The following is a 24,861-nucleotide window of genomic DNA, read 5'->3' as shown; positions in this document are numbered from 1 at the left end:
GTGACATCTGAGTGGTGGAGAGCCTTGCTGAAAACTCATGTGTTGTTGCTGATAACCACACAACTTTAACACAGGAACTAAGCAGCTTTATGTATGTTCAAATCAACCTGTTCCACATTAACAACACTTTAAAGAGTCCATATTATCTTACTGAAATAATACACGGGGTCTGACAGCACCACTTCCGTCAATTATTGCAGTCCTTTGAAAAAAAATCTGTTTCTTCAGGGCAAGGGAGAGCGGGGTAGGGACCGGAAGAGGCGAGAGATACCGCAGGCGAGTCAGCAGCAGCAAAGGTGAATGTGCCACAGTTCAGCTGGAGCCGACGGGAGCCAGTCGAGGCGCTCCCAGCTATGACCGAGGCTGAGTTATACACGCTGTACAAAGGAGTCTATCTGCCTTCGAGTCTGCACCCTCCACAGAGCCTGAGATACTACGAGGAGTTCACTTTTCGCCCAGATGATATTGTCATTGTAACATATCCCAAGTCAGGTGAGCCGCAACTCGTTTTCTGTCAGGCGTCAGCGGGGACATTTTACATTTACTGAAGACTTTTCTCTCCATGTGTATTTTTAATTGTTAGGAATAATGTTTGCATAATCTTTTGAAACGTGTTTGAAGTGCTGAGTGGTAAAATCATCAGTGCGCACTGGGGGAAAAAAAAAGTAGACAGGTAGTTAGTTTCGCAGAGATGAACAAGGTGCAGTACCAGGAACATGAATAAACAAAGTGTAATGACTGAATAACTTAAGGAAAAGTTGTCGAAATGTACTCAAGTATCAAAAGTACACATACTCATTATGCTAAGAACCCTGTTTCCGTTATCTTTGTACATTATGCTGTAGCTTATGTAAACTATACAGTACTTTAGTAAATTGACTTTTCACCACTGAATAATTCTGATTACTCAAGAATGAGACCTGCTGCTGCATGTTGGTGATGAAGTATCTGATGTTAGTTTGGCCTAGTTTAGATATGAAGTGGCATGTGGATGATGCAATTTATAGAAAACTAAATTGTGATTTTGGAGTTTGGAAGTTGGAATTTAATAAAAAATCGGAAGTAGGGATATATTCAGGAATGGATCACAAGTGTAACTATACATTTCAGGAAACCTCTAGTTTTCGTTGTTTAGGTACGACTTGGATGCAGGAGATTGTTCCTCTGATCCTGAGTGGAGGAGACCCGTCCTCCGTTGAGACTCTTCCTAACTGGGACCGTGCGCCCTGGCTGGAGGAGCATCGGGCCTGCATCCTTAATCTAGATGAAAGGCTGTCTCCTCGTGTGTTTTCTACTCACTTCCACTACAACATGATGCCTCCAGGCTTCTTTGAAGTAAAGCCAAAGGTAAATCTGCCACATGTGATATTTCCTATATTCCGATTGATACCTCTATAGATATTGGTATCTGTCTTCTCATAACATGTCAAATACAGGTGAAACAAATAAGATCAACAATGATTTAGTTCTAATGAGTAACTACATCTCTACATGCTTTTACATCATGATATATAAACATGGCTGCCATGAAAAGGGCATGATACCCACCCTTGCTTTTATATATTAGTCATCCACCCTCATGCTGCATGTTAAACCCCCATAGCACAGTCACACAGGTGCTTTCAAATATCAGCCACACAGATATTTTCAGTTACTCTGGCTGAAAATGATGTTGATGTCAGAAAACTCTATGTGTACGTACCAGTGAGAAAGATAACAGGGTAAGTCGTCAAGCCCATTTAGTACACATGAGGTGTGAAGCTTCCAGGTATGTGTGACTGGATTCCATCTTTCCAAACATGTTAAGTCCTCTAAACTCAAACCCCCAAGGTGTCGTATTCACTTACATCACAGGAATTAGAATTTACTGTATTTCCTGGCAGGTGGAAGACTTTAATGATCCATGACACAAGTCGAATAAATGCTGTGTGGTAAATTAAAGGAGAGCAAGTTGAAATGTCAAGGGCTACACCACACACACACTGTTAGAAGACTGAAGAAGGAGGAGTGTTGAAAGCTTCTGAAATTAGTAATGTGTGTCATTTCATCGCTGCAGGTCATCTATGTCACAAGGAACCCCAAAGATGTGTTTACATCTTCCTTTCATTATTATGGGATGGCCTCCTACCTGGTGAACCCAGGCCCACAGAGCGAGTTCCTCCACAAGTTCCTTGATGGAAAAGGTCGGGCTCAGTGTCACACCTATGCAAAGAACAATATTTATTCATAATACATTACACAATACAGTAAGTGACAGAAACCATCCACTGATTCTAGTTCATTATAAAAAGTTAGTTTACTCATGATGGTCACTTACTTGTGATTTTCTTTCCCTCCTAGTTATGTTTGGCTCATGGTTTGATCATGTGAAGGGCTGGCTGAGCGCTGAAGACAGAGGGCACATCATGTACATCTCCTATGAGGAAATGATCATGGTGAGACCTACGAAAATTACTCTTCCCAAACAGTTCTGACCTGACAGGAATTACACAGCTGTATTCTGTGAGAATCACTGGCTGAAGATGAGCTGAGCTGTGTTTCTCTCTGGTGCAGGACCTGAAGGACTCTGTGACCAGAATCTCTCAGTTCTTGGAGAAACCTCTGGACACTGAGGTGATAGAGAAGATAGCAGACAGATGTTTGTTCAAGAACATGAAGCAGAACGACATGTCAAACTACTCGATTGTTCCTTGTGAATTCATGGACCAGACAAAGTCTGAATTTCTCAGAAAAGGTGTGTTTCAATACAGAGGCAGTACACTTTCCGTTCCACAGTTAATCACTACTTATACAGTGCTAAGGTGCGCACAGTAGCAAATGACATACTGTATTTCTTGATAACCAAATTGTAATATTTAATTCAAATGTAATCTGATTCCTCTTGTGGTGTGTTGTGTTTCAGGAATCGCTGGAGACTGGAAGAACCAGCTAACAGTGGCAGAAGCAGAGTACTTTGATGCAGTTTACAAAGACAAAATGAAAGATGTCAAATATAAATTTGTGTGGGACTAAAATAGACTTGATGAACATACTTAATGAAAGTCATTCCAACATACCATGGTGCAGAAACATCTGTGTGTACAAACCAGCAGTGTTGCCTGAGGAAGTCTTAATTACTGTATAAGTAACTGTATGTCTTATATACTATACTCTTGAATTAATCTTTTCATCTGTCAGTTAACACCAGATACTTTTACTCAGTTTTCAGTCTTTAAGAAACATAAGTCCTTAATCTCAGATTGCCTAAAACTGTCTCATTGGTTTGTGTTCGGCCACATTGATCTTTGTTTGCATGTCATGTAATATCACACTCACCTGTACTGAAATATACAAATTACTAAAAAATAAATCTGTGTAAAATAAATAAATCAAAATAAATCTTGTAAAATCTTTCCTTTTTGATTCCATTGGTTCATTTCCTACATATTATGAGCAATGTATTCATGTATTCACAACAGAGTAAGTCAGATAAATAATCTTTGAATTACTTACTAACCTTTACCTTAAATAGTAAATGAATGAGCAAGTATATCACATGTAAACTTGATGTAAATCGAGGTCATTTCTCCAACAAAGAGATGTGGCAGTGGCAAAGATGCATTTGTATGCACAGAGTGAACTTGTACATGTCTGCTTGGATTTGGAAGTTTGGTTCAGCTGAATTCTCTCATTTTTAATTACAAATTAAAACAAACTGAACCAAGGCAGACTGGTTGTATAACATATGCAATCTTTTTGTATTTGTCATAATAATAGTAATAATAATTATAGAAGAAAAATGTCCAGGAGGTGTCAGTGTGGCTGTGTGGACAGTATGAATACATACAGACAAGACTGCAGGGCACTTTAGTTTCATTATATAATTCATTATGTAATTATTGTGATAGAGAAGATAGAACAATATGTCAAACTTTGAAGCCTTCAATATGTCAAACTTCTCTGTTGCTCCTCGTCATTGCCCAGACAAAAGTTCAAAAAGTGTTTTCAATAATTAATACATCATTATATTTTGTATCTTGCATTGTTGTTGGATGTGATCTACATCACATTTAACATTCCTGCAAAATACACCAAATAGAAAAAAGAAAAAGGGGGTCAGAGGCGGAGAACTTAGATGCAGTTTACAAAAACAAAACTGAGCCACATGATTTAGGGTTTGTTTGTTTGTTTATGAAGCCCAAATCACTGTTTTTCTCATACTGGAACCAATAATAAGACGACATCATGTGTCAGATCAGGATTCTGTCCTCTGTGTACTGCTTTAGTTCAATAATTTAACTTATTCACGCAGCAGACAGTTACAGTCCTGGTAAATATTGGTCACTTTTTTAACACAATGCTGCGTTCACCCTGCCTGTGAGAAAAACCTCTCCACAGGCAATCTTTAGTTAGGAAGTCTCATTCCTGTAAACTCGATAGTTTAGTTCACTATTTGTGTGCGACCAATCTACCACTGACAATAAAAAATAGTTGAGATGTAATATGGACTGAGTGAAATACATCTATATAATGTATTTTATTAGGTAGAGTACATCTACAACTCAATACTCGTGATAAACATAGGCAAAAAGTAGGAAAAAGATAAAGCTTTTCGTTAAGTATGTACCAACACAAAGCTCGGGTGAACTATACTTTTGGCTGAAATAATGATATTCATGAGCATTCCTTTTTTATTTTTATTACTGGCGCACTTTTTCGAGTACAGAGCTCGGAATGACGATCTTTGATATGTATCCCTGAATGCAGCATAAGGTTAGCTTGGTAGCCGCTAGCAGTGGCAAACAATATAAACATCGTTAGGTTAGTGAGTTTTGCTGGTTTCGTATCTTATGGCGCCTAATTGCAACAGTGTTTAGATTCCGCAATGAAAATACTGTGACACGGGTCATTTTCGGGCTCGTTATTGGCTGACTAATATGATTAACGTAAAGTTATATCGTTATACTGCTGGTATTACTTGCTAACGTTAGCTAGCATGCAAAGCAGGTCCACTAGCCCCATTGGCTCTATGATGAATTCCTTCAGCACAGAGCCTGAGGATGTTGAATGAAGGCTAAGACACACACCCGACAACTGCAACAAATGGGAAATGTCTAGCACAAAAACAGGTAGCTGGAGAGTCAGTCGGCCACACTTAACCAGCTTTTAAGTTAGTGTTGTGACTGAGTTTTAAAGTATAGCTATCACGCAACGTCGGTTGGTCTACCGCACCTCGCCGGGAACGCGTTGCTGCGCTTGCCTGCTATATAAGTTAAATTGCATCACTGTCCGACAGGAGCCTGAAGCTGTTTGTTGTTTTGAAACTACCTGTGTTATTACAAAGGCACAATGTAATAAGATTTTCCCTCATTTTACATTATATACTATACAATACAATTTTATAAGTGGGATATTCCAATTATGCTCGTATATTAGTAATTAACGGAAGAGAAGTGCAGTGTAATTGAGATATATAGTTCACATTTATAGTAGTATAAATATACTATACATAGACATAGGTATAAATGTATATCCCTCACTGTAGGTGGGAAATCAGTCAGTTGGTCAATACATGTCATGTGCCATGACCCTTCCACACTACAAGACAAGACTTTGCTCAGCAGGTGTGCTGTAATGTTTCAACTCATCAGTTTAACTCTGCTCAGATGAATTAGGTATGTGGCCCGTCTCTCTCCCGCTGCCAGCCATGCCATCCCCATGCTGTACACCACAGCCTTAACTGTGAGGAGAGAGAAGATATGATGCACTGACCACATAGTCACAAACTGACCAAGGTATGTTGTTGTGGCTTGTTGTCCTTTAAGGATTTCCTCTATTACCTCTATCCTCTATTACACAGCAGCTAAGCAATGCAAATCAATAGTATCAGGGCACTCTTTTAATAGACTATCAGTATCGTTTCTGGTTGCCATCATGTCATTGTCACTCATAGGTTTGTGCAACAGCTTCTCAGGCGATGCTCTGTTCCTTTTCAAGTTGTATAATCACCCTTAGTTAAGTAAAGTAAGGAGGAAATGATGTGAAATGAAACAGCACAAAATGTACTATGATTAGTAGTGCGCTGTACTTCTCAGCCAGTCGTTCTGGTTAGTTGGGAAGCAGCAGCAACACAATTACTCAATGAGATGAGGCGGAAGATATTTCTAATATTTTGTTAGCACACAGTTACCATGATTTCACAGAACCAAAGTTACTTTTCTAACCTCTGTTTTGTTTCCTTAGGTACAGGTATGTCCACATATGACTGTCAGTGATATCAGGTCACGTGGTTGATGACTCAGCAGCTGAGGCAAATCGACTGGAACAGACCAGGAATGTGAAACTCAAGGCCACTTTTTGTTTCCTTTGCCCTCCTCAGTCAGATCACCCCCCCATGCTCCTCATATTTTGTTTTCCCTTCTGTTTTGTCATTAATGTCCCGTTACAGTCCAGTTTTGCGTAATTTAATTACCACGTCATTAGGTAAATACTGTCATTAAGTCTGTGTCTCAGTAGACACTGTTTTAGTGCTTCAGTCACGTAGGTTTACTGTACTATAGGTCACAAAATGCAGGCAGGATGCTGCTCTACTGCACTCAGCTGTTTTTGTCTGCTTTGGGGCCTGCCTCTTGTTCTTGCTTTACTTGCGTGGTGTGGCATAACCATTTCCAGGAACATGAGAGTGTGTCTGTCGGTCACAATGAGCCTTAGAATTGAACGAGCCGGCCTGTGACTTTCAGTTTCATTTCTCTGTGATTTTGCGTAGAATGAAACACAGATGGAGGGGGGGGGGGGTGTTTATAAGCAGAAACAGGAAGGCTGTTGCTGGTTCATATACAGCAGTTCAACTTCTGAGGGAGATGAACCACAGAGCTTTTCATTTGACAGAATAGGTAAGATAGACCCAAATTCTGCTTCCTGCTTATACTTCATTGCAAATTTGTACTGTTGACTGTAGTTTATCCATGCGCTTCTGTATGTATGGGGAATGTTATGCAAAGGCTGAATAGCAGGGTTGATGTTTTGATACAACAATTACATTGACAATTATTTCTGTAATGTACATGCCATGGTTTAACAAAATTAAACAACAGTACATGGATTTTATATTTGAGAAGACGGGTTAGTATCAGATGACAGTTGACTGTATCATTGTAACTGTTGAGTTGTCAGCTTTGTATGCATAGTTGTATGCAAAAGTTTGGACTCCCCTGGGCAAATTCTATATTTTGTTGATTTGTTGAAGTGACCAGAAGTAAATACAACTCTGCAGCAAACAGACATTAGTAATGAGCCTAATAAACTGTTACTATTTATTACTTGAACTTAAAATTTAAAAAAAAAAAAAAAAAACAATAATTGTGGCACTGGCAAGAGTTTATAGAGTCAGTACGTAGTCCCCCAGATAACACAACAGTTTTTGTAGCAGCAGCTTTTTTTTTGGCCACCTGGGGGCAGCACAAAAAGCTGTAAACACTTATAGAGCAACTATAGCAGTAATTAATTAAGTTAATTTTCAGGTGATAACTGTAATTCACTGTGGGTTAAAGAATGACCCCTTTCATAGAGCCATTGTCTATACAAAACTATTGATATTGAATTGATAATAGCAGCTTTAATCTATTCATATTCAAAAAAGTACTATTGGTCATTAAAGATCATAAAATGTTCCGATCTTCATGTACATTACACGTACAGATAAACACAGCGTGCTTTAGTTAATAATAGGCATACAATTATAATCTTTTTACATATTTAAACACACCCATTAAATGCTCACTACGCTGGTGCAAAAAGTAAGTCAGTCCTTGTAATTGTTACCTGGTCAAACCTGCTTTTGTAGCTCTAACCTCAAACAAGCGTTTCCAGTAGCTGCAGATCAGACCTGCACAGCGTTCAGAAGGAATTCTGTGATGATGTTTTCATTTTGGCATGCACTGCCATGCGTCGTGTTGCATGTTCTTCCCAGTAATTCAACCTTTCGTCATTAGTGCACAAAACATTTTCCTAGCAGCATTGTGGAGTGTTTCGGTGCTCACTGGCTAACTTCAGGCACGCAGTCGTGTTTTGTTTTAGAGAGCAGCAGCTTCCTCTGTGGCGTCCTGCCACGGACACAATGCTCCATACAATCATTCGCCCTGATTTGTGTATGGCAGACACATGAACAGAGATGTTAACCAGCTCCAATGATTCCTTTAAGCCTTTAAATGGGCTTCTTCTCTTTTTTACTCCACTGAGCATTCTGTGTTGCACCTTTGGAGTCACCTCAACCAGGCATCCGTTTAATAGATTGTGTTTATTCACAATGGTAACTTACTTTTTATTGCATCTGTATAACAGCCCAGGCAATCAGTCATTCTCTAATTGACACCAGTATTAAATTATTTAAAACGATACTCAGACCCAGAATTGCTAATTAATGGTGTTAAGTATTTTTTTCCTTCCCTCTCTGGCACTAATGATCATTCTCTGTTGGATGTCTCTATGTGTTTTAAAGCACATAATGTAAACCACATAACACTGGTGGTAGCTTATTACTGAGAGCACAGACTATTGGAAAAATGCTTTGCAATGTCTACCCATTAATGGTGGTGTCTTCTTCCCCAGACAGCATTACTCAAGATGGAGAAGGTTCTGGAAAATATAGTGGCCATGGTGAAGCAGCACCGAGATGGGATCCTCCTTAAAAAACTGGCTGTAGTCTACAGCCAGACATACCACAAGAACCTGACTTTATCCTCGCTGGGCTTTGACTCCGTGGCTAGCCTGGTAGCCTCTCTGGAGAAGGATCTGGTTGTGAAAGGGGAGTGGGTGTTTCACAGAGACCATTGTTGTGGAAGTCAGGCACGAGTGGGAGCTGCAGCTGGGACGTCAGCAAAAGCTACAGAGGACAGTGAGAAAGTTGCAGCGGTTCTGGAAAATATCGTGACCATGATGGAAGAACATCCAGATGGGCTTCATCAGAAAATGGTGGCTATAGCCTACAGCCAGAAATATCGCCACAACCTAACCTTAGCCTCTTTGGGCTTCAAAACTATTTCCTGTCTGCTAGCATCTTTGAAAGAAGATCTAGTTATGAGTGGGGAAATGGTCTTCCATAAGATTCACTACAATCAGAAGCGACCAGAAGGTGATAAGTCAACGAAAACTATAGTGGACAGCAGGCCTGCAACTCCACAGAGAACTGAATCACTTACAGGAGAAAGGAGCACTACCCCTATTGTTAAAGTGTCGCAGGTAGATGACAGCCCTCACTATGTGCCTCTCACTCAGACAGCAGTCAGCTTTCTAGGACCCCCTTTGATTTCCACTGGGTCTTTATTTTCCTCCCACTATCTCCCTGATAACCCACTCTTTGCTGCATCCAAGCCAGCTGAGCAACTGACCCAAGGGCAGCTCTACCACAGGGTCTTAGAGGTCAGTTATGAAGACAAATATATGAACCTCTGATTATTTTTCAGTTGGGTTGTGTTTACTGTTACTGTTTTTATCTAACGTACATTTGAGAATATTTGACATTGAAATGGACAGGGAAAAGGACAGAGGAAACCCACTGCCAAAATGTAACGGAATTTTTAACTTGCTCTTGATCTGAAATGTATTCTTTTAATACAAAAACAAACATAAGACAGCAAAAAAAAGGGGTTATTGCTCTGTTGTTATCTTCTTTATTTAGCCTAAAGCACATTAGTGTGCGTTGTGAAATTTAATTGCTGGTGACCACTGATCATAAATATAATTCACATGCTCAGGAATGCTATGAATCATGTATGCACTGTAGTTTTAGCCAGTGTTACTCAAACAGGGGTAAATTGTGTATTTGTTGGGGCTTGTTGGTCTAATGGGTATCAGTGACAGCATGTGGGAGGAGCATGTGGAACTGAATCACAATAACTTTAACAGCTGCTTCACCACAAGCCCAGCTCGTGCAGAGGACATGTTATTTAACTGATCTGTCAGATATCACTTGAGTAAAGAAGGCAACCACCCAGAAAGAGGAGCAGTGGGGTTTAATAATTGCCCAATAGCACAGTTTTTCTTTGCAAATTAATTTTCCAGCTTAAATACCACTTATAAATAGCGCAGTCAGCTACACCTGAGAATCAGACAGCCACTTGTTTTCTGATGCAGAGAGAAGTAGTCTCGGTGTCCTGCCCATTGCTTTGACATATTTGGAAAGGTTTTGAAACAAGAGCTTTAAATGTCTCAAGCCAAAACAGTCCAGTGTTTCAAAATTGCCATCCGTGACAGACACAGACCGACAGACTATTGACACTGTGGGCATGGCTTTGATACTTAGAAAGGCGTGGTCAGTTTTGCATTTGTAATCCATCCTGTTAGACTTGAGGCCATGTGATTTAGAGGTGTATTCACAATGATAATAGAAGAAGAGTGTGAGTTACAGATAGAAAATCAGCTTACCAGGCGACTGAGTTTATGGTTTATTGATGTGTTCCAGGTGATGAAGAAGTACCAGTTGAGTGCTCCATCAATGGACCAGCTCCAAACCTTCTATTTTCGGGAGTTTGGTGAACAGCTTCCTCTCGAACAGTACATGTCTCTGTACGACAGCTGGGAAGCGTCTTACCCCAAGAATCAGCCCGCTCAAGCTGGACCAACAGCAGATCCCAGCACTGTTGTATTGCAGACAACTGCAGGTATCAAAACATGTCAACATTACTTTTCTTGCATTAAAACATAAAATTGTTGCTTTTCCATACTTATGAAGCAAACACGTTACCGTATCTTTCCACAGCAGCCAATGATCCTGCAAGGGAGCCTGTAAAAGAGAAGCAGCAACCAGCCATTACATCTGACTTCCTCTCTGGCTCTGAATTCCCAGAGCTGGGGGCAGATATGAACTTAACTAAAGAGCAGAAAAACAAAATGAAAGATTCAACCCAGAGAGGGGGCAGTGTCTCTGTCTTTAGAGAAGGTTATCATGCCCAGCTGAGAGAGATCCATGGAGCTAACATGCGAGCACAAGAGTCCATGGAGGAAGATGAGGAGGAACTCACAGGGAGGAGGAGGAACAGGGTCGTGGATCAGGATACGGTCAACAGTCTGATGAAGGATGTAATACGAGAAATCGCTGCAGACGGAGCGCTGGTCACCCAAGAGAAGGTGAGGAGTCCACTGTTTGAATCTCACAGGAATAGTTCAGTATTTTGGGAAAAACACTTATTTTCCATTAGCCCAGAAGTGTCCAATAGTAGATATTTTGTATTTGTGAATCCATACACAAATGACCAATGTGCTGTTTTCCATTTCCTCATTGTCCTCTCAATACCTCTTACACCTCTGTCCAGGTGATAGCCAGGACATGTGGGCTGTTGCAGATTTCCTCTCTGGACGCTATAAGGATCAAGCCCTGGAAGATTCCAGCTCTAAAAGACCTTCAGTACCTCATGAGAGAGATCAACATGTTCATAGAGGTTGGAAAACATGTGCCTTTGCTCATGACCTGTGTTTATTTGGGTGTTTGTTTGCTACTGAAGTCTCTTTTTTTTTTTTTCTCTATCTGTCAGTCCACCGAAGCAGTGTCATCCATTTGTACCCTGTACGAGCTGGGCCAGTCCATGGCTGGCCTGAAGGACAAGAAGCGCTTTGAAGAGCTGAACCTGGGGCCTCTCTGCAAACTCCCACTCATCCACCGCATGTTCAAGATTGACAATAACACTAAGGATGATGATATCCACCAGATTGAGACAATAGACATCTTAAAGGTACGGCTCACATAACAAATGGCGTAGGGATTTAGTTTATAAATTGTTGCATAAAATTACAGTTACATAAAACATCAACTAGCTGTTATAAAGCACCATATTTTTCTTAGTTTCTGGAGAAAGTCCAAGGGCAGGGGAGGGCAGTGGGACTGTTCCTGTTACATGCAAATGAAATCAGGAAGGCCATGGAAAATAATGCAAATGCCCTCGAGGCACCACGCCATAATGAATCCATGTCACTGAGGCTGCTATGGCAAAATGTGAACTGTGGTGTGCAGCTTTAAGAAAACAGAAGAATCCTAAAGCCAAAGACTGCATGAGCCACACGATGCACTGTCAGATGCACCGAATCAGTTCAGTCAGTTCATTATCTGATGACAAGACCATCAAGACAGGCATCACCTATTTAACTGGAAATTCTTGATTACGTTCTAACATTTTAACTTTTAATTAACCTTAATTGAATTTGTCTACTCTGTTTCATTTGTTTAGCAACTTCGCCTTTTTCGGAGGAAGCAGAACAAGCCAAAAGTAGACCTGGCTGAGTTTATGAAGTATTTGGCTGACCACTACAACTGTGAATCTCCCTACGAGCTCGGTATCAGGATACACAGCGTTGGGCTGCCTATAGCGGTAAGAGGCATGACTCCAGGAAATCCCTGCAGTGATAATCCTCTTATTTAAAATAGGTGATAAATTCAGCACAGAGTAAGAAATACACAACTACATTCAACCTTGTTTCACTATTTGAATTTACAGTTTCAGCTTGATGTTGGCTGAACCCCAGGGTTTATTACAGCACATAGTTTTATGGAATGAACAAAATACTGAAAATGTAGCAACTCATAAAACGCTATCAACAGTCAGACTAAAAACTGAAAGTTTACGAAATCTTCAGCTTTGAAATTGGTGACCTTCAAATCCATTACAAACTTTCAAGTTGTCACAAATTTTCAATAGCAACTGGACAAAGGTAACAATGCGAATCAAGCCTCCATTGCAGTTGGTTAATGAGAGAGGCACTGAAAACTCTTGACTATGAAAGTAGTGCACTTGAGATGGAAAATAAGTTTGTCTGTCCCCTCCAGACCTTGCTAAAGGTGAGTCGTTGTGAGCACACCATCATGGAGCAAGCCAGGGAGGTCATCCAGAAAGAGCTGGAGGAGGAGACCCAAGAGCGGCTGAGAAAGATCAAGAAGAACGTGTTGGAGCAGTTGCAAGGGGCAGGTTCCTTCTCCACAGGTACCATGGACCTCAGGAAAAAGTATGCGTCCATGCCAGCAGCTGAGGTGGTTCTGGAAGTATTCTCACATGCAGAGGGGGTGTTTAGTCCCAGGATGACCAAGGTGGGTGCTAGACACTGATCTTGAATCTTATGCTTCCTCAGATACATCAGAAGTGCTTGCTCAGTGGCAGACATTGTGGGAATTTTGAGTCCACTTTGTTGGAAAGCTCGGTGGTTATGACACCCTGGTTTTGCGTCCTTAATTTGCTGCTTTAGACTGTTGGGTGTTAATTCCACTAAGCCTCCCACTATGAGCCATCAAAGGGATGACATGGAGTTACAAAGCTGCTCTCCAGTTCAGAACTCATTAACAAAAAGTCACCCTTCATAATTTCCTAATCCTTAATGAAGGTGCTAGGAAAAAAAAAAAAGTTACAGGCTGAAACGCTTAGATTTCCTGAGGAGCCTCGACCAAGCAAACAGTTCAGTCCCAGATCAACAGTCTTCAAAGCCAGAGATTAAAATTTAACATTAATTGATTCCCAAGTCCTCAGCTGTCTTCTGATACACCGCTTTGTTTAATTTCCCTTCCAGCACGTCCAGAACTTTCTGCTGCAGGTGTCAGGTGACCGACTGGCCACAGCTCTGTTTCAGCTGGCCATCTGTGGTGGCTCCCTAGCTGTCCCACAGGACCTGGTGCCCAAAGACAAGGCACCCAAAACAAGCAAACAAACTAAAAACGAGGACAACCCCACCACATCTCTCCCCAGTGAAGGTATCAATTCAGGATCTACATTGCTTTTGCCACATGTAGTAACTAGTCTGATGGTGTTTACTAATATTGTATCTCGTCCATGTTTGTCTGTGATTGAGAGACATTTCTGCTCTGTGTCTCTCAGCCAAAGTGAAGCAGTATCTTAAAGACAGCCTGTCCTCTCAGACCTCAGTCATCACTTTGGCCCACCTTGCTTCTCTGGAGAGGAAGTTGACCAAACACTTCCAGATCAAAGATTTCCTCTCTTTAGAGCAAGGCAACTTCTTGGAGTTCCTGGTTAAACACAATCAGGTATAAGTTTTTCCATCTCTTTTTATCTTATGACTAACTATCTTATGTGTGTGAATGGATGTCAAATATGCATCTATTTAAGTATTTCAGCGCTTGTAAAGACCTCCTAGCCACAGTGATAAGATAAAAAAATGTAGCCTGTTTCCATCCTGTGTCACGCTGGTTGTGTGCAGCTGCTGCAGGACACTCTGGGGTCTACTCTGATTCTGGGCAGTGGCAGCATGGAACCTGCGGGCAGTGGTTTCCGACCCACCAGACAAGACTTGTTCGAATTCATCAAACAGTGTGGTGACTCTGCTGACCCAAATGAAGTTAGTCCTTTACAGGCACACACGCTTTTGTTTCTTAAACATAGCAGATTGAAGTACTTAAAAAGCTCATCTCCTCTCTGTGTACAGTACAGATTATTTTTCTGGTTAGTAAAGTAAGTGCTCTAAAGGTTGACATAACTGAATAATTTCAACATCCACCCTCATTTCCCCAGCTTTCCCACATTGAGTCAGCACTGAGGTCCCATTACAGAGTCCGGGACAGTCGTGACCTCGGCTGTGGCACCCTGCAGATGCTGGCTGGCCTGGTCCAGCGCCAGAAAGGCCTGGCTGGAGGAGGTCTGAGCCAGATCTACTATGAGGCTGCCCTGTTTGCCAAATACGACAAATCAAGGTTCGCAGTGTTTTACTAGACAGACATAACTTAAGCTGTTTAGTAAAGCTGACAAACTCACAAAGGCAGATCAAAGAAGAATGACTTTTACACCTCCAGTGTGATATACATGCTTTCTTTTACAAATTTTAATCACCACTTAATCATCACTTTGATACCATTAGGGTTATTTTTTCAAACTTTGGAAATTACCCTCCAGAGAGACAGAAGACCTTATACAACTATGTTTCTTACATGTAACAGATCATGTAAAGCTTTGATTGACATGGGGAAACAAGAATGAGCTAAAACTAACTCCATTTTCCCATTCCTGTTTCGTCCCTGTCTTTATCCATATCTGTCTGTCTCCCATGAACAGTCTTGAAGGTGGGTGTGAGGCAGTGGGGTGCCTAGGTGAGATGTCCACGGCACAGGCCCTGGACAGCTTGCTCTCCTGCCCTCTGCTGGAAGATTTAAGTGAGTGGAGCCAATGGGAGCTGATCTTTAAACCCCTTCATGGCTCCCTCAAAAATTTCATCGAAAAAAACGCAGGTAGGAGTCAGCCATGATGAATTTGTAAATGGCCAGGTGATTGGCAGATGTGAAATTGCAGTTCTTCTCAGTGTCTCTCAAACAAACATATTTAATTAATTAAAACTGAAGTTAATGGAAATGTAAATGCAGTAAAACATAAGGTAGAGATATGGGGTATGTTCTTAATATTGTTAAATAATAATATGTACCACTAATATTTTAATCACAAACTCTTTGTATTTACTTGCACACAGCTAATACAGGCCTGGCAGCGTTAGAGGTTGCACCAGGTGTGCTGCTCAGGATCACCACACACACAGGAAACAAGTATTTCTCTACTGCCGCCTTGACCCTTGACCCCGTTGGCACAGCTGGCCACCTGGTGTCCATGGTGGTAGCTGATGGCTTCGCCAATGCTCCCACAGCCCTCTTGGCCAATCACATGGAGAGCTCCCTGGCAGCAGCTGTGGCCGAAGAAGGTAGTGATGCTTCATAGCAGGGAAATATTCACAGGTGGAATAATGCATTGTATTTCAAATGTGGCTCAAATGTTACATCATCACTAAAATAACCGCTGCGTTTGTTAGATTTGTCCCAGGCTGAAGAGGACATGTTGTGTTACAGCAGAGCGGCCAACTTCCTCTTGGCATGTTTAACACGAATCCCCACCAGAACTTGCCAGGCTCTTCTGCAGCAGGTCAGTCGCACTTCACTGCACACATAGTTCCTTAAGGATCCTCGACAGGAAAGAGAAATTCGTTCTCTGATATCGGAGAACCACCCGCATGGACCTGAAATCTAATCATGGCATTTAATAATCTTGACACAAGGGCAGTAGGTGTATTGCATCATACACAGCTGTCATGCTCAGAAAATAAACAAACCTACACGTATGGAAAGTACAAATACTGATGTTTCATTTCTTTTAAAACTGGTGTAAATGTGTAATATTAGGAAGTATTTGTCTCCTGTAAACAGATGAAACACAGCTTTTAACAAACAAACAAAAAAAAACTGTAGAAACATTTCAGTGTCTCAAAAGAGTGGGCAGCTTTAGCCTGTGATTTTAATCTGCTCACCTAAATTGCTGAGGAGGTGGTTGTTTTCAGTCTTACAGTTGTCATGCCAACCACATCATTTTCTGGCAGCTTCATGGTGCGTTGGTCATTGTAGACTTACTACAGATGTGTTTCAGATCTCTTCTTCTTGAATCAGACACTAAATCAGTGCTTGTAACTCGTTTTATATATATATATATATATATATACTCGTTTGTTTCTGCAGCAGTTATTACAACATAGGTGGCATATCAGAATGTCAGGCAGTTCATTTCTTCTGCAACTCTGATTAAAAAATGGTGTCTGTGTTCTTGTATAAACTTCCAGGTGTTTTTGGAGCCTTTCTTCCGTGTCTTGGGCCAGGCCAAGTCTAAGCAGGTCCTGATCACTGCGGCCCAATCAGACCCGAGGCACATGAACTGCCTGCATCGGCTCGGCATCCTCTTGGGCATCACAGAGTGGTCCAAAGACTACCAGAAAAAACTGAACCCACCAGAGAGCCAAAACTACAACATGCACACAGCACCTGTGGAGCGGGCCAAGGTCAGAATACAAGTCAGAAAAATAGAAAAGCAGTATTCACATTGGACTGGATGAGTCATGTTTCACACTTATGACACCAGTGCATTCTCAGTACTGAAGTGTACATATGTTGTTCCAAGCACACAGTGTTGACACAACTTTCTCAGAAAAAAACAAGTCTGATCCACAGGAAGATAATCTGTTTTTACACTGTGAGCAGCAGAATCAGTTCAATAAACAGAAGACTTACATAGATAATTAGCCTTGTTATGTAACTTATGTCTCTATTTTTGACTTCTAATTTTCCTTTTTCTTTTTCTATGTTCTTTTTTTTTTTTTTACTTCAGTCTAATCTGTCTGTCAGTCAGTCTGACTCTGGGAGCAGCATACAGTCACCTCCAAATATGAGTGAAGATGAGTTTCTTGAGGATAACATCATGGACAACAGCTTTGCCTCCTCCCAGCTCAACCAGAGCCTACAACAAGGTGGCTGACAGTAGTACTCCAGCACAGAAATGAAAATGTTCATTTCATTTCACTCTGGTTAATAAAGGACTGTACCAGTTTCCCTTTTTTAGTGTTTCATTGCTGAGTTTTTTTTTCTTCTAGTTGACGGAGAGCAAGACATAGAGGTTGAGGAGGAAGAGGATGAAGAGGAGCTGTTTGAGTTGACCTCGCTGCCTAATGGGGAGACATCAGATGTCAGCATTGAAGCTGAAGGAGGCCAGGATGAGGACCAGTCAGAAATGTCTGATTCTAATGAACAGGATGATGCCAGCTGCCAATCAGAGACCGGATTAGATCCCCAAAGAGCCATAATTGAGAACATCAGGTTTGTTCTTATTTACTGCCTGTAGTCATGTTCACTATATTAATTTAGGTATCAGGGTTTGTTTTGCTAAATGTGGCTCCTACAAAGTTAAGCTAATCCATGCTTTCTTCTTCTGTCTGTTCTTCTTTTCTGACAGGAAAAGTGAGTTTGGCATTGGCGTGGAATTGACTGATGAAGGCCAGAAGCTGGTGCAGGCTCATCAGAACAAGCTTGGCCGGAGCTTGGAGCGCCTCTCCACTGAACTCTACAGCAAAGACACACACTTTGTCCTGGAGCTCATTCAGGTGGCTTCTAATTTGTTTACACTCTTGATTCACTGTGATGATTCAGAGTTTAACGTCTTGTTTAATTTTACTAGACTTATTCTAACGTCTTTGTTTTCCATCTTTCAGAATGCCGATGACAACAGTTACCCATCTGAAGCCGGTGTGGTTCCAACGCTGGCCTTTGTGGTGGAGAAAGACTGCATCACTGTTCTCAACAACGAGATCGGCTTCCAGGAGGAGAACATCAGGGCCATCTGTGATGTGGGTAACAGCACGAAGGGCAAACGCAAATATGGATACATTGGTAAGTGCTTGAATTAGTTACCTTGGAAACAGGTTTTAAAAATTGGTAATGGTCTTATTACTATAATCAGCTGTAACAATATAATAGGAATAAGTACTGAAAAAAATAAATGTCAAGAAATATGGTTTCTTAATGATCCTGATTGTGCTACTCTTCACAGGGCAAAAGGGCATCGGCTTCAAGTCAGTGTTCAAGGTCACAGACCGTCCTGAGATTCATTCCAATGGCTTCCACTTACGCTTTGACAAGAACTGCAGCTCCATGGGATACATCCTCCCCCACTGGACTGAAGATGAGAGGCCTCTGGATCCACAGCTGAGGGTCATAAATCAAACCAGGTTTGAGGACTCATCAGAAAAACACAAGCATTACAAATAATATGAACAATGGCCGTGTTCTATTCATGTGTCTCAGTACGCCATCACAGTGTGGCAGTGAGCCAGCATGCACGATACCAGGAACCTGAAACTGAAGCAGCTAAATGGAATTCAGCCAGTTTATTTTATTACTGACATCTTTGCTTTTCTTACTATGACATGTCAAAGGGTCTCAAGTGAAAAAGACCAATCTGTAAACACAATTGTTCTCTGATTAGCTGGACCACTAAGATCTGCCTTCCACTGCGCTCTGAGAGCCATCAGACCAGGAACCTGTTTCATGACGTGCACCCCTCCCTACTGCTCTTTCTACACCGCCTGCGCTCTATTACCATCTACAATCAGGTTTGCACACATTCAAACACGCAGACACACATAGTTGCAGTCATTCTTTCAAACCTAAAGGAAGTCTTGAGTAACCACCTGTTTTTTTTTTTTCTTTACATTCCTGTCACCTGCTGCTTATCTCTGTCTGCAGAGTGAGAAGCGTCTTGTGACCATGACCCGAAAAGATCTGAGTCACAATGTGTTAAAGGTGGAGCACACAGAGGGCGTAGAGCGCTGGCTAGTGGTCAAAACTACACTGCAGCCCAAGAAGGTAATAAACACGATTACCCCCACGTCTCATCCTGTTGCTTCACTTTCAGAACATGTTGACGTCTGTTTCTGCATTCCATTCCTCCAGGGCAATAAAAAAAAAAAATCACTGTTTGCTTTGTATTTTGCAGACATGCTTCTGTGTAAAGTATTTCCCTCTCTGCTTCGTGCCAGACTTTGTGAAAACTCAGTTGTTAGACAGGGTGTTAGTTCCAACACCAAGCAGGAATATATGACAAAACAGAGCCAAGCACACACACACACACACACGCTAGCACAAAAACACCACCCAGCAGGTTGTGATGATCTGTCTGTCTGAAATTCTGCTCTAATCCCTGCTACTTTCTTCCTCGGTTTCCCTGGCAGCTGCCTGTTACCTGCAGTTTGGTTATGTAAAAGAACATATGAAGGTCACGAAGAAAAAATATGTTGAGTCATTCTGTTGCTCCAGTTTTTCAACAGACACGATGTTTATTTAACAGGCACAAGGATCCATTTCTGTAAGACGTCAGCCTGTTTGTATGCTGCTGCATCTGTGTTGACTTTGGTCTGTTTCACCTTCAGATCAAAGAAGATGTTGAGTCGACTGAGCTTGCTCTGGCTTTCCAGCTTATCAGCGACAACACAGGAAGTGACATCCTATGCCAGCCTCAGAAACAGCCCGTGTTCGCCTATCTGCCCCTTCGCAGTTTTGGCTTTCGTTTCATTGTCCAAGGTGAAAATGGGTTTTAAAATTATAGAGCAAAAGCAGCTAGATTTTTTGGAGGAAGAAGGAATCTGACACTCCCCTGACACTGTTCTCCAGGTGACTTTGACATCCCGTCCTCTCGTGAAGATGTTGACAGAGACAGCTCCTGGAACCAGTGGCTTCGATCTGAGATCCCTCAGCTTTTCCTCCAGGCCATGGATGTCTTCACTGTAAGACAAAATTCTATTGTTGGAGAAAATTCACTGAAGTTTAACACTCAAAAATGATCTTCTTGATCAGGACTGTGTGGGTAATATGAAATGTTATGTCCTTATGTATTGTTTGTCTTTTAACTAGTGTCCTACCTGCTTCTCTTTCTAGGACCACCCAGAGTTCAGGGGGCTGAAGGGCCTCTGCCAGTTCCTACAGTTTATCCCCCTACCTGACGAGGTGTTGGACTTCTTCAAGCCTGTTGCTGGGCAGATTATTCAGCTGCTTAAGGGCAAGGCCTTCCTGCCTACACTGAGCTCAGGTATTACTCACAAGGTTAAATTTTAAAACCTGAAAAACACGTGTAAAAACACATGCTTCAACAAAAATGACTAAATATTTCGAGAGTGCTGTGAACTCGGTATCGCTACTCTAGAGATTGAAAACACTGTATCTAAGCCTGTAAATGTTCCTCTCCATGCTTTCTCTCCCAGATGGTAAGGTTGTGTACAAGCTGCCGTCCCAAGTGGCAGTCTGTCAGGACGCTGTGATCCGCGAGGTGATTGGCGGAGACGAGCTTGAAAGACATTTGTCTCTGTCCTATCTCCATTCGGATTTGAGCCCTGCCCCACCCACATCTCTGCTCACTCACTTGGGAGTCCGATACCTGCGGGGATCAGATGTTACCACGGTAACCACAGCCATGGCCAAGGAGCTGATGAGAGTGGAAGGCATCCACACAGGTGTGTGCACTCGCAGTGTGTTTGAAGAGGGGCATGGAGAAAGAGAAGAAGTTTGATTGATAGTCAGTTCGTGCCACTTCAAAAAAAAAAAATAGTTTCCATGTAAAATGAGAACAGAAGTATAGTGATGCTGAAATACTTGCTGTTACCTCATTAACACAGTTGGGTATGTAGTGGTTAAAATATCATGATGGGACATTTGATGGCTCAACTGCTACATTCTTGGTATTTGGTATTTAAAGAGGTTGAATGTATTATTCAGTAAGTTTTAGACACCGTACCTGCGTCTTGTTTCTAGATGGTGGTCTGCGACAGCTGGCCAAGCTGCTGGTTTGCAACTTCCGAGCTCTGGAGCATGGCTACGGAGAGGCAGACTCCATCTTGCAGACCCTCAAGGATCTACCCATAATCCCCCTGGCTGATGGACGTGTGGTGGCACTAAGCGAGGAGGGAGTGTTCTTTCCAATGGAAGACACCAAGACCAAGAAAAAGAAAGCTCAGCCTCAGTCAGGTAAATTCATTGCAGCATACACACGACCACTATTATATCACATGACAATTATTTATTCATCTTATTAAATTCCAGAAAATATTATTTGAGTCAGCAGAAATAGTTTGTGGTAGCAGTAGTATCTTGGATATTTTACAGGTCAGATGCTAATTTGGTATCCCTTGTATGTGCACGTGGCTTTTGATTGCACAGTGCTCAATCACTGATGGCAACAACAACAACAACAACAACAACAACAAACCAGCATGGCAGATAGAGAAAGAAAAACAATTCAAATATAGGGCAGTACAGTTTCACAGGTTTCCAGTTTCTAAAAATGTGATAAACTGATGTAGAAAAATAAAAACAGATAAATATATTACACCTTGGTGATGGTGAGAGGTGCACATGTAACACAATCTGTGCTCAGAAAGCTCGGCAGTGAAACACTTGCAGAAACTGAAAATGAATGTGTTACTTAACAAGCTAAATAAAAATAGACACTCGGATAAACAAACGTGGTACTTCAGGCTGGTGAGCAGATTAGAACTTTCTTTTCTGGCGACAGTTATAGAGTTATAGAGAGAGTATATGTCAAAGTCTGTGAACCCTGTGAAAGGACCTGCGTCAACAGCTGTGTCCGTTCTGTTAGAAGTCAGCACATTCACAGACACTGAGGGCAGCGAAGTAGGTGTATGACAAACCTGACCCCTTTCTAAGAATAAGCAGACGTACAGCCACTCAAAATGCACACACAAAAGTGGAGGAGCACCACCCGTGGTGTGCGTCATCACATTCACAAACAGTACCCAAAGCAGAGGTTTAGAATGGCAGGCATGAATAATTGATTTTCACACTCTGATGTAAGCATCCTGCTGCTGCAGTTTGCTGGCTTTAACCAATCGTGTAGTCTAAATGGTTTACTGTCTTTGTATGTGACTCAGAATTCTTATGCAGCACTTACACTTGGTCCTGTTGTAACTAGTATGGTACTATAATTAACTTTCTATTAGAGGTCAGCGGTGAGTCCGTGATAAGTGCTGTTGTTCTCCTACAGATCAGTGCATTCCAATATCTTTGTGTGATTGAGAACAGTATTCACAAATTCTCTGTTTAGGCAGCATGTAAACAAAGAACAAAGAGTGATCTGAAAGCTGACAGTGAATGATATTAGTGGGACGGAAGCCTTGACTCAGGCTGGTGCTTGAACCATCCCTTTGCAAGATTCACGATTCAAGATTCAATTCAATTATCATTATGCAACTCCACATCAAAATACAAATGTAGTCCCTTTATGATACTCACAAAAAAAACAAAAGTTACACAAATGAATAAATAAATGATGAAGTCCTAAAATAAAACAGTTTCTGTGGTGGAGGGTGAAGTCAGTAGTCTCGCAGCCTGGGGAAAGAAGCTGCTCTGAAGTCAGGTGGTACAGCAGTGGATACTTCAGTACCACTTGCCAGAGGGCAGCAGGGTGAACAGGCTGTGTCTGGGGTGGGTATTGTCTTTAAGTATCCTTTGGGCTCCATGCAGGCACCTCACTTCTCACTTTCAAGATCATCTCATCAACTTCATCTACTTAAAAGTGGACAGAGATGCATGTGATAGCTTCAGAGACACAACTGAGTTAATCACAGTGTTATGAAATATTGAGCAGTACAGGGATCATTGGGGAAACGTCCTTTTTCAGATGCCAGTCTCAGAAAGTAGGTCACTGGAGTTTTTCACGTACACATATTTAGATGTGTGTTGTGTCAGGAAGGTGACATGGTAATTTGGCCACAGTTTTTTAACGGTTCTAATTCTCTGTCTTTTCACAGTATCCCTGTCTGCACTGTACAAGGACGTAAGCGTAGTTCATCCCTCTCTGTTGAGCTGTGTGGAGCCCCTGGAAAGTCAGCAGGTTCGAGAGCTGCTTAGAAGACTCGGAGTTCATGAACTGGAGCCTCAAGAGCTGTTGGAGCAGCACATCTACCCCTCACTACGGAACAACAAGTGGAAGGTAGCATGCTGAATATACAGGGTCAAAAATGATTTAAGGCTAATTAAAGTTTTATATCTAAGTTTCTCTGTTTCTTTGTTTCTGTCTTTGCTTTGCTCCTCACCAACTCGTCATGATCGTCATCAGTCGAAGCCCGAGGCAGTGGTGGTGAGCTACTTGCTTTTCATCAAGCAGCATTCCTCCTCCAGCCAGGACTACTCAGACATTGCGGTACCTGTCCTCACCAGCAGGGGTCTGCTGTGCCCAGGACAGGACAGGGTGCACTTCTCGGAGGAGTACGGCAACATGAACCTGCCAAAGCAACTGCCCGGTACAGTGAAACCCACAGTTCATGATGAATATCAGCTGTTAAGTGTGTGTGTGTGTTAGGTAAGTGGTAGTGGAGTGGACAGCGTGCCAGGGAAAACAGATCAGAACAACTTGACCTACACTTTGAAAAAGAGAGAGGGGCTGAATTCACAATCTGATTTCCTCTTCACTGTGTTTCTGCTCTTCTACCCATTTAAAAACACCACTTAGAGCATTTTAAGCCAAAGTATTTCTACATTATTGAGCATACTGTGCTATTGTGCTTAATAACTAGGGAAACTGTGATAATGATCTGAGGCTTTAATGTTGAGTACAGACAGGTGAAAAATTAAAGGAAAAACCTGAATAAATAATTGGACGAACATAATGAAAGCAGCTGCCTCCGCAGTCACCAGATTCATACAATTGAACACCTATGGGAGCTTTTGGACTAATGTGTTAGACAGCACTCTCTACACCATCATCAAAACACCAAATGAGGGAGAATATTTTGGAAGAGTCATTGATTTTTACCCCCCTCAGGCCTTGGCTCTATTCACCACCCGCCATTGCCAGGAACTCTGAAAGCTTTGATTCAGTTTGTATTGGATAAACAGTGAAACAGTTTACCTTTCAGCCATAAAGCATTGCAGGACATTTCCTGTGAGCTTTGATTGATTCCACCTGGTTTGAATGTTTTTTCCTGTGTTTGATTTCCTCATCTCCTTTACCTGCTTACTTGGTTTTTGACTGCCAGATTCACAGTTCTTATACAGCATTTCTTAATGGTTCTTCCTCCTGTAAACATTCATCCCACTGCTGCTTTTTCCTCCACCAGGCTGTGATTGGATCTTGCTGAGTCCCTGCTATGTGCAGACAGATGGTGATGTAGCAGGATGGAGAGAGCTGTTCAGCAGATTGGGAGTCAGAGACGGTCTCATCATCCGCAAAGAGAAACAAACGCTCACTGCTAAAGAACTGGTGAGGAGGACATCCCTGCACTGTTACCTCAGCTTTTTAGAAACCGCACTGTAAAGAGACAGATACAGAAAGACCAGATGAAGGCAGTGACAGCCCCACCTGTGAGCACAGATGATTCAAGGCTGTGGATGTGTTGTGTAAGGACACAATATTTACTGGTTGCGTGGACACCCGAGGCAGAACAGAATCTTCCCTTGCATTAGAAACTGACTGTGACTCATCATGATGAATCAGGTAGCGATTAAAGGATGAAGATACTAACGATTATAAGTCCGACCAGGGCTAGAGAGATCAATAGCTGCTTTGAGGACGAGCAGAAAAAGCAGGT

At 41.9% G+C, this 24,861-nt stretch overlaps 2 protein-coding genes across 5 annotated transcripts in view; both read left to right on the top strand.

Annotated features, from left to right (window-relative positions):
* Window positions 1–283: 283 nt before the first annotated feature.
* LOC121200930 (sulfotransferase 2B1-like) lies at window positions 284–3,370 on the top strand. Its single transcript, XM_041066429.1, has 6 exons — window positions 284–492; window positions 1,136–1,347; window positions 2,057–2,183; window positions 2,341–2,435; window positions 2,554–2,734; window positions 2,903–3,370. Exons 1-6 carry the CDS (start codon window positions 354–356, stop codon window positions 3,010–3,012), a joined length of 864 nt encoding a protein of 287 aa, XP_040922363.1. The 5' UTR covers window positions 284–353; the 3' UTR covers window positions 3,013–3,370.
* A 1,318-nt stretch (window positions 3,371–4,688) lies between these two features.
* wu:fj29h11 (protein NO VEIN) overlaps window positions 4,689–24,861 on the top strand; it is a 30,541-nt gene continuing 10,368 nt past the window's right edge. Inside the window, exons 1-31 of one of the 4 annotated variants that reach the window (XM_041066792.1) lie at window positions 4,689–5,774; window positions 8,587–9,396; window positions 10,439–10,637; window positions 10,739–11,103; window positions 11,289–11,414; window positions 11,508–11,705; window positions 12,198–12,338; window positions 12,794–13,051; window positions 13,525–13,705; window positions 13,830–13,996; window positions 14,170–14,307; window positions 14,481–14,659; window positions 15,018–15,190; window positions 15,427–15,651; window positions 15,760–15,869; window positions 16,558–16,773; window positions 17,100–17,238; window positions 17,362–17,584; window positions 17,721–17,868; window positions 17,977–18,154; window positions 18,315–18,492; window positions 18,750–18,876; window positions 19,010–19,129; window positions 19,693–19,843; window positions 19,934–20,046; window positions 20,198–20,348; window positions 20,521–20,769; window positions 21,068–21,280; window positions 23,083–23,264; window positions 23,391–23,574; window positions 24,391–24,533. In XM_041066792.1, coding sequence (XP_040922726.1) covers window positions 8,602–9,396; window positions 10,439–10,637; window positions 10,739–11,103; window positions 11,289–11,414; window positions 11,508–11,705; window positions 12,198–12,338; window positions 12,794–13,051; window positions 13,525–13,705; window positions 13,830–13,996; window positions 14,170–14,307; window positions 14,481–14,659; window positions 15,018–15,190; window positions 15,427–15,651; window positions 15,760–15,869; window positions 16,558–16,773; window positions 17,100–17,238; window positions 17,362–17,584; window positions 17,721–17,868; window positions 17,977–18,154; window positions 18,315–18,492; window positions 18,750–18,876; window positions 19,010–19,129; window positions 19,693–19,843; window positions 19,934–20,046; window positions 20,198–20,348; window positions 20,521–20,769; window positions 21,068–21,280; window positions 23,083–23,264; window positions 23,391–23,574; window positions 24,391–24,533 — 5,970 coding nt within the window. In that variant the 5' untranslated portion in view covers window positions 4,689–5,774; window positions 8,587–8,601. Of the gene's footprint in view, window positions 5,775–6,802; window positions 6,873–8,586; window positions 9,397–10,438; window positions 10,638–10,735; window positions 11,104–11,288; window positions 11,415–11,507; window positions 11,706–12,197; window positions 12,339–12,793; window positions 13,052–13,524; window positions 13,706–13,829; window positions 13,997–14,169; window positions 14,308–14,480; window positions 14,660–15,017; window positions 15,191–15,426; window positions 15,652–15,759; window positions 15,870–16,557; window positions 16,774–17,099; window positions 17,239–17,361; window positions 17,585–17,720; window positions 17,869–17,976; window positions 18,155–18,314; window positions 18,493–18,749; window positions 18,877–19,009; window positions 19,130–19,692; window positions 19,844–19,933; window positions 20,047–20,197; window positions 20,349–20,520; window positions 20,770–21,067; window positions 21,281–23,082; window positions 23,265–23,390; window positions 23,575–24,390; window positions 24,534–24,861 lie in introns of those variants that run through there. The other 3 variants (XM_041066790.1, XM_041066794.1, XM_041066791.1) reach the window with 3 other exon arrangements.

The sequence above is a fragment of the Toxotes jaculatrix genome, chromosome 21 (genome assembly GCF_017976425.1).
Source record: "Toxotes jaculatrix isolate fToxJac2 chromosome 21, fToxJac2.pri, whole genome shotgun sequence".
Classification (NCBI taxonomy): Eukaryota; Metazoa; Chordata; class Actinopteri; family Toxotidae; genus Toxotes; species Toxotes jaculatrix.
Note: the sequence above shows the minus strand (reverse complement) of the source record. Positions and strands in the feature narration are given on the sequence as shown.

What these genes read in the sequence shown, in the direction of transcription:
- LOC121200930 (XM_041066429.1), top strand. Translation starts at nt 354, where the DNA reads ATGACCGAGGCTGAGTTATACACGCTGTACAAAGGAGTCTATCTGCCT. An exon ending in TGTAACATATCCCAAGTCAG is followed by an intron (nt 493 to 1,135) that starts GTGAGCCGCAAC and finishes TTCGTTGTTTAG; the next exon opens with GTACGACTTGGATGCAGGAG. An exon ending in CCTATGAGGAAATGATCATG is followed by an intron (nt 2,436 to 2,553) that starts GTGAGACCTACG and finishes TCTCTGGTGCAG; the next exon opens with GACCTGAAGGACTCTGTGAC.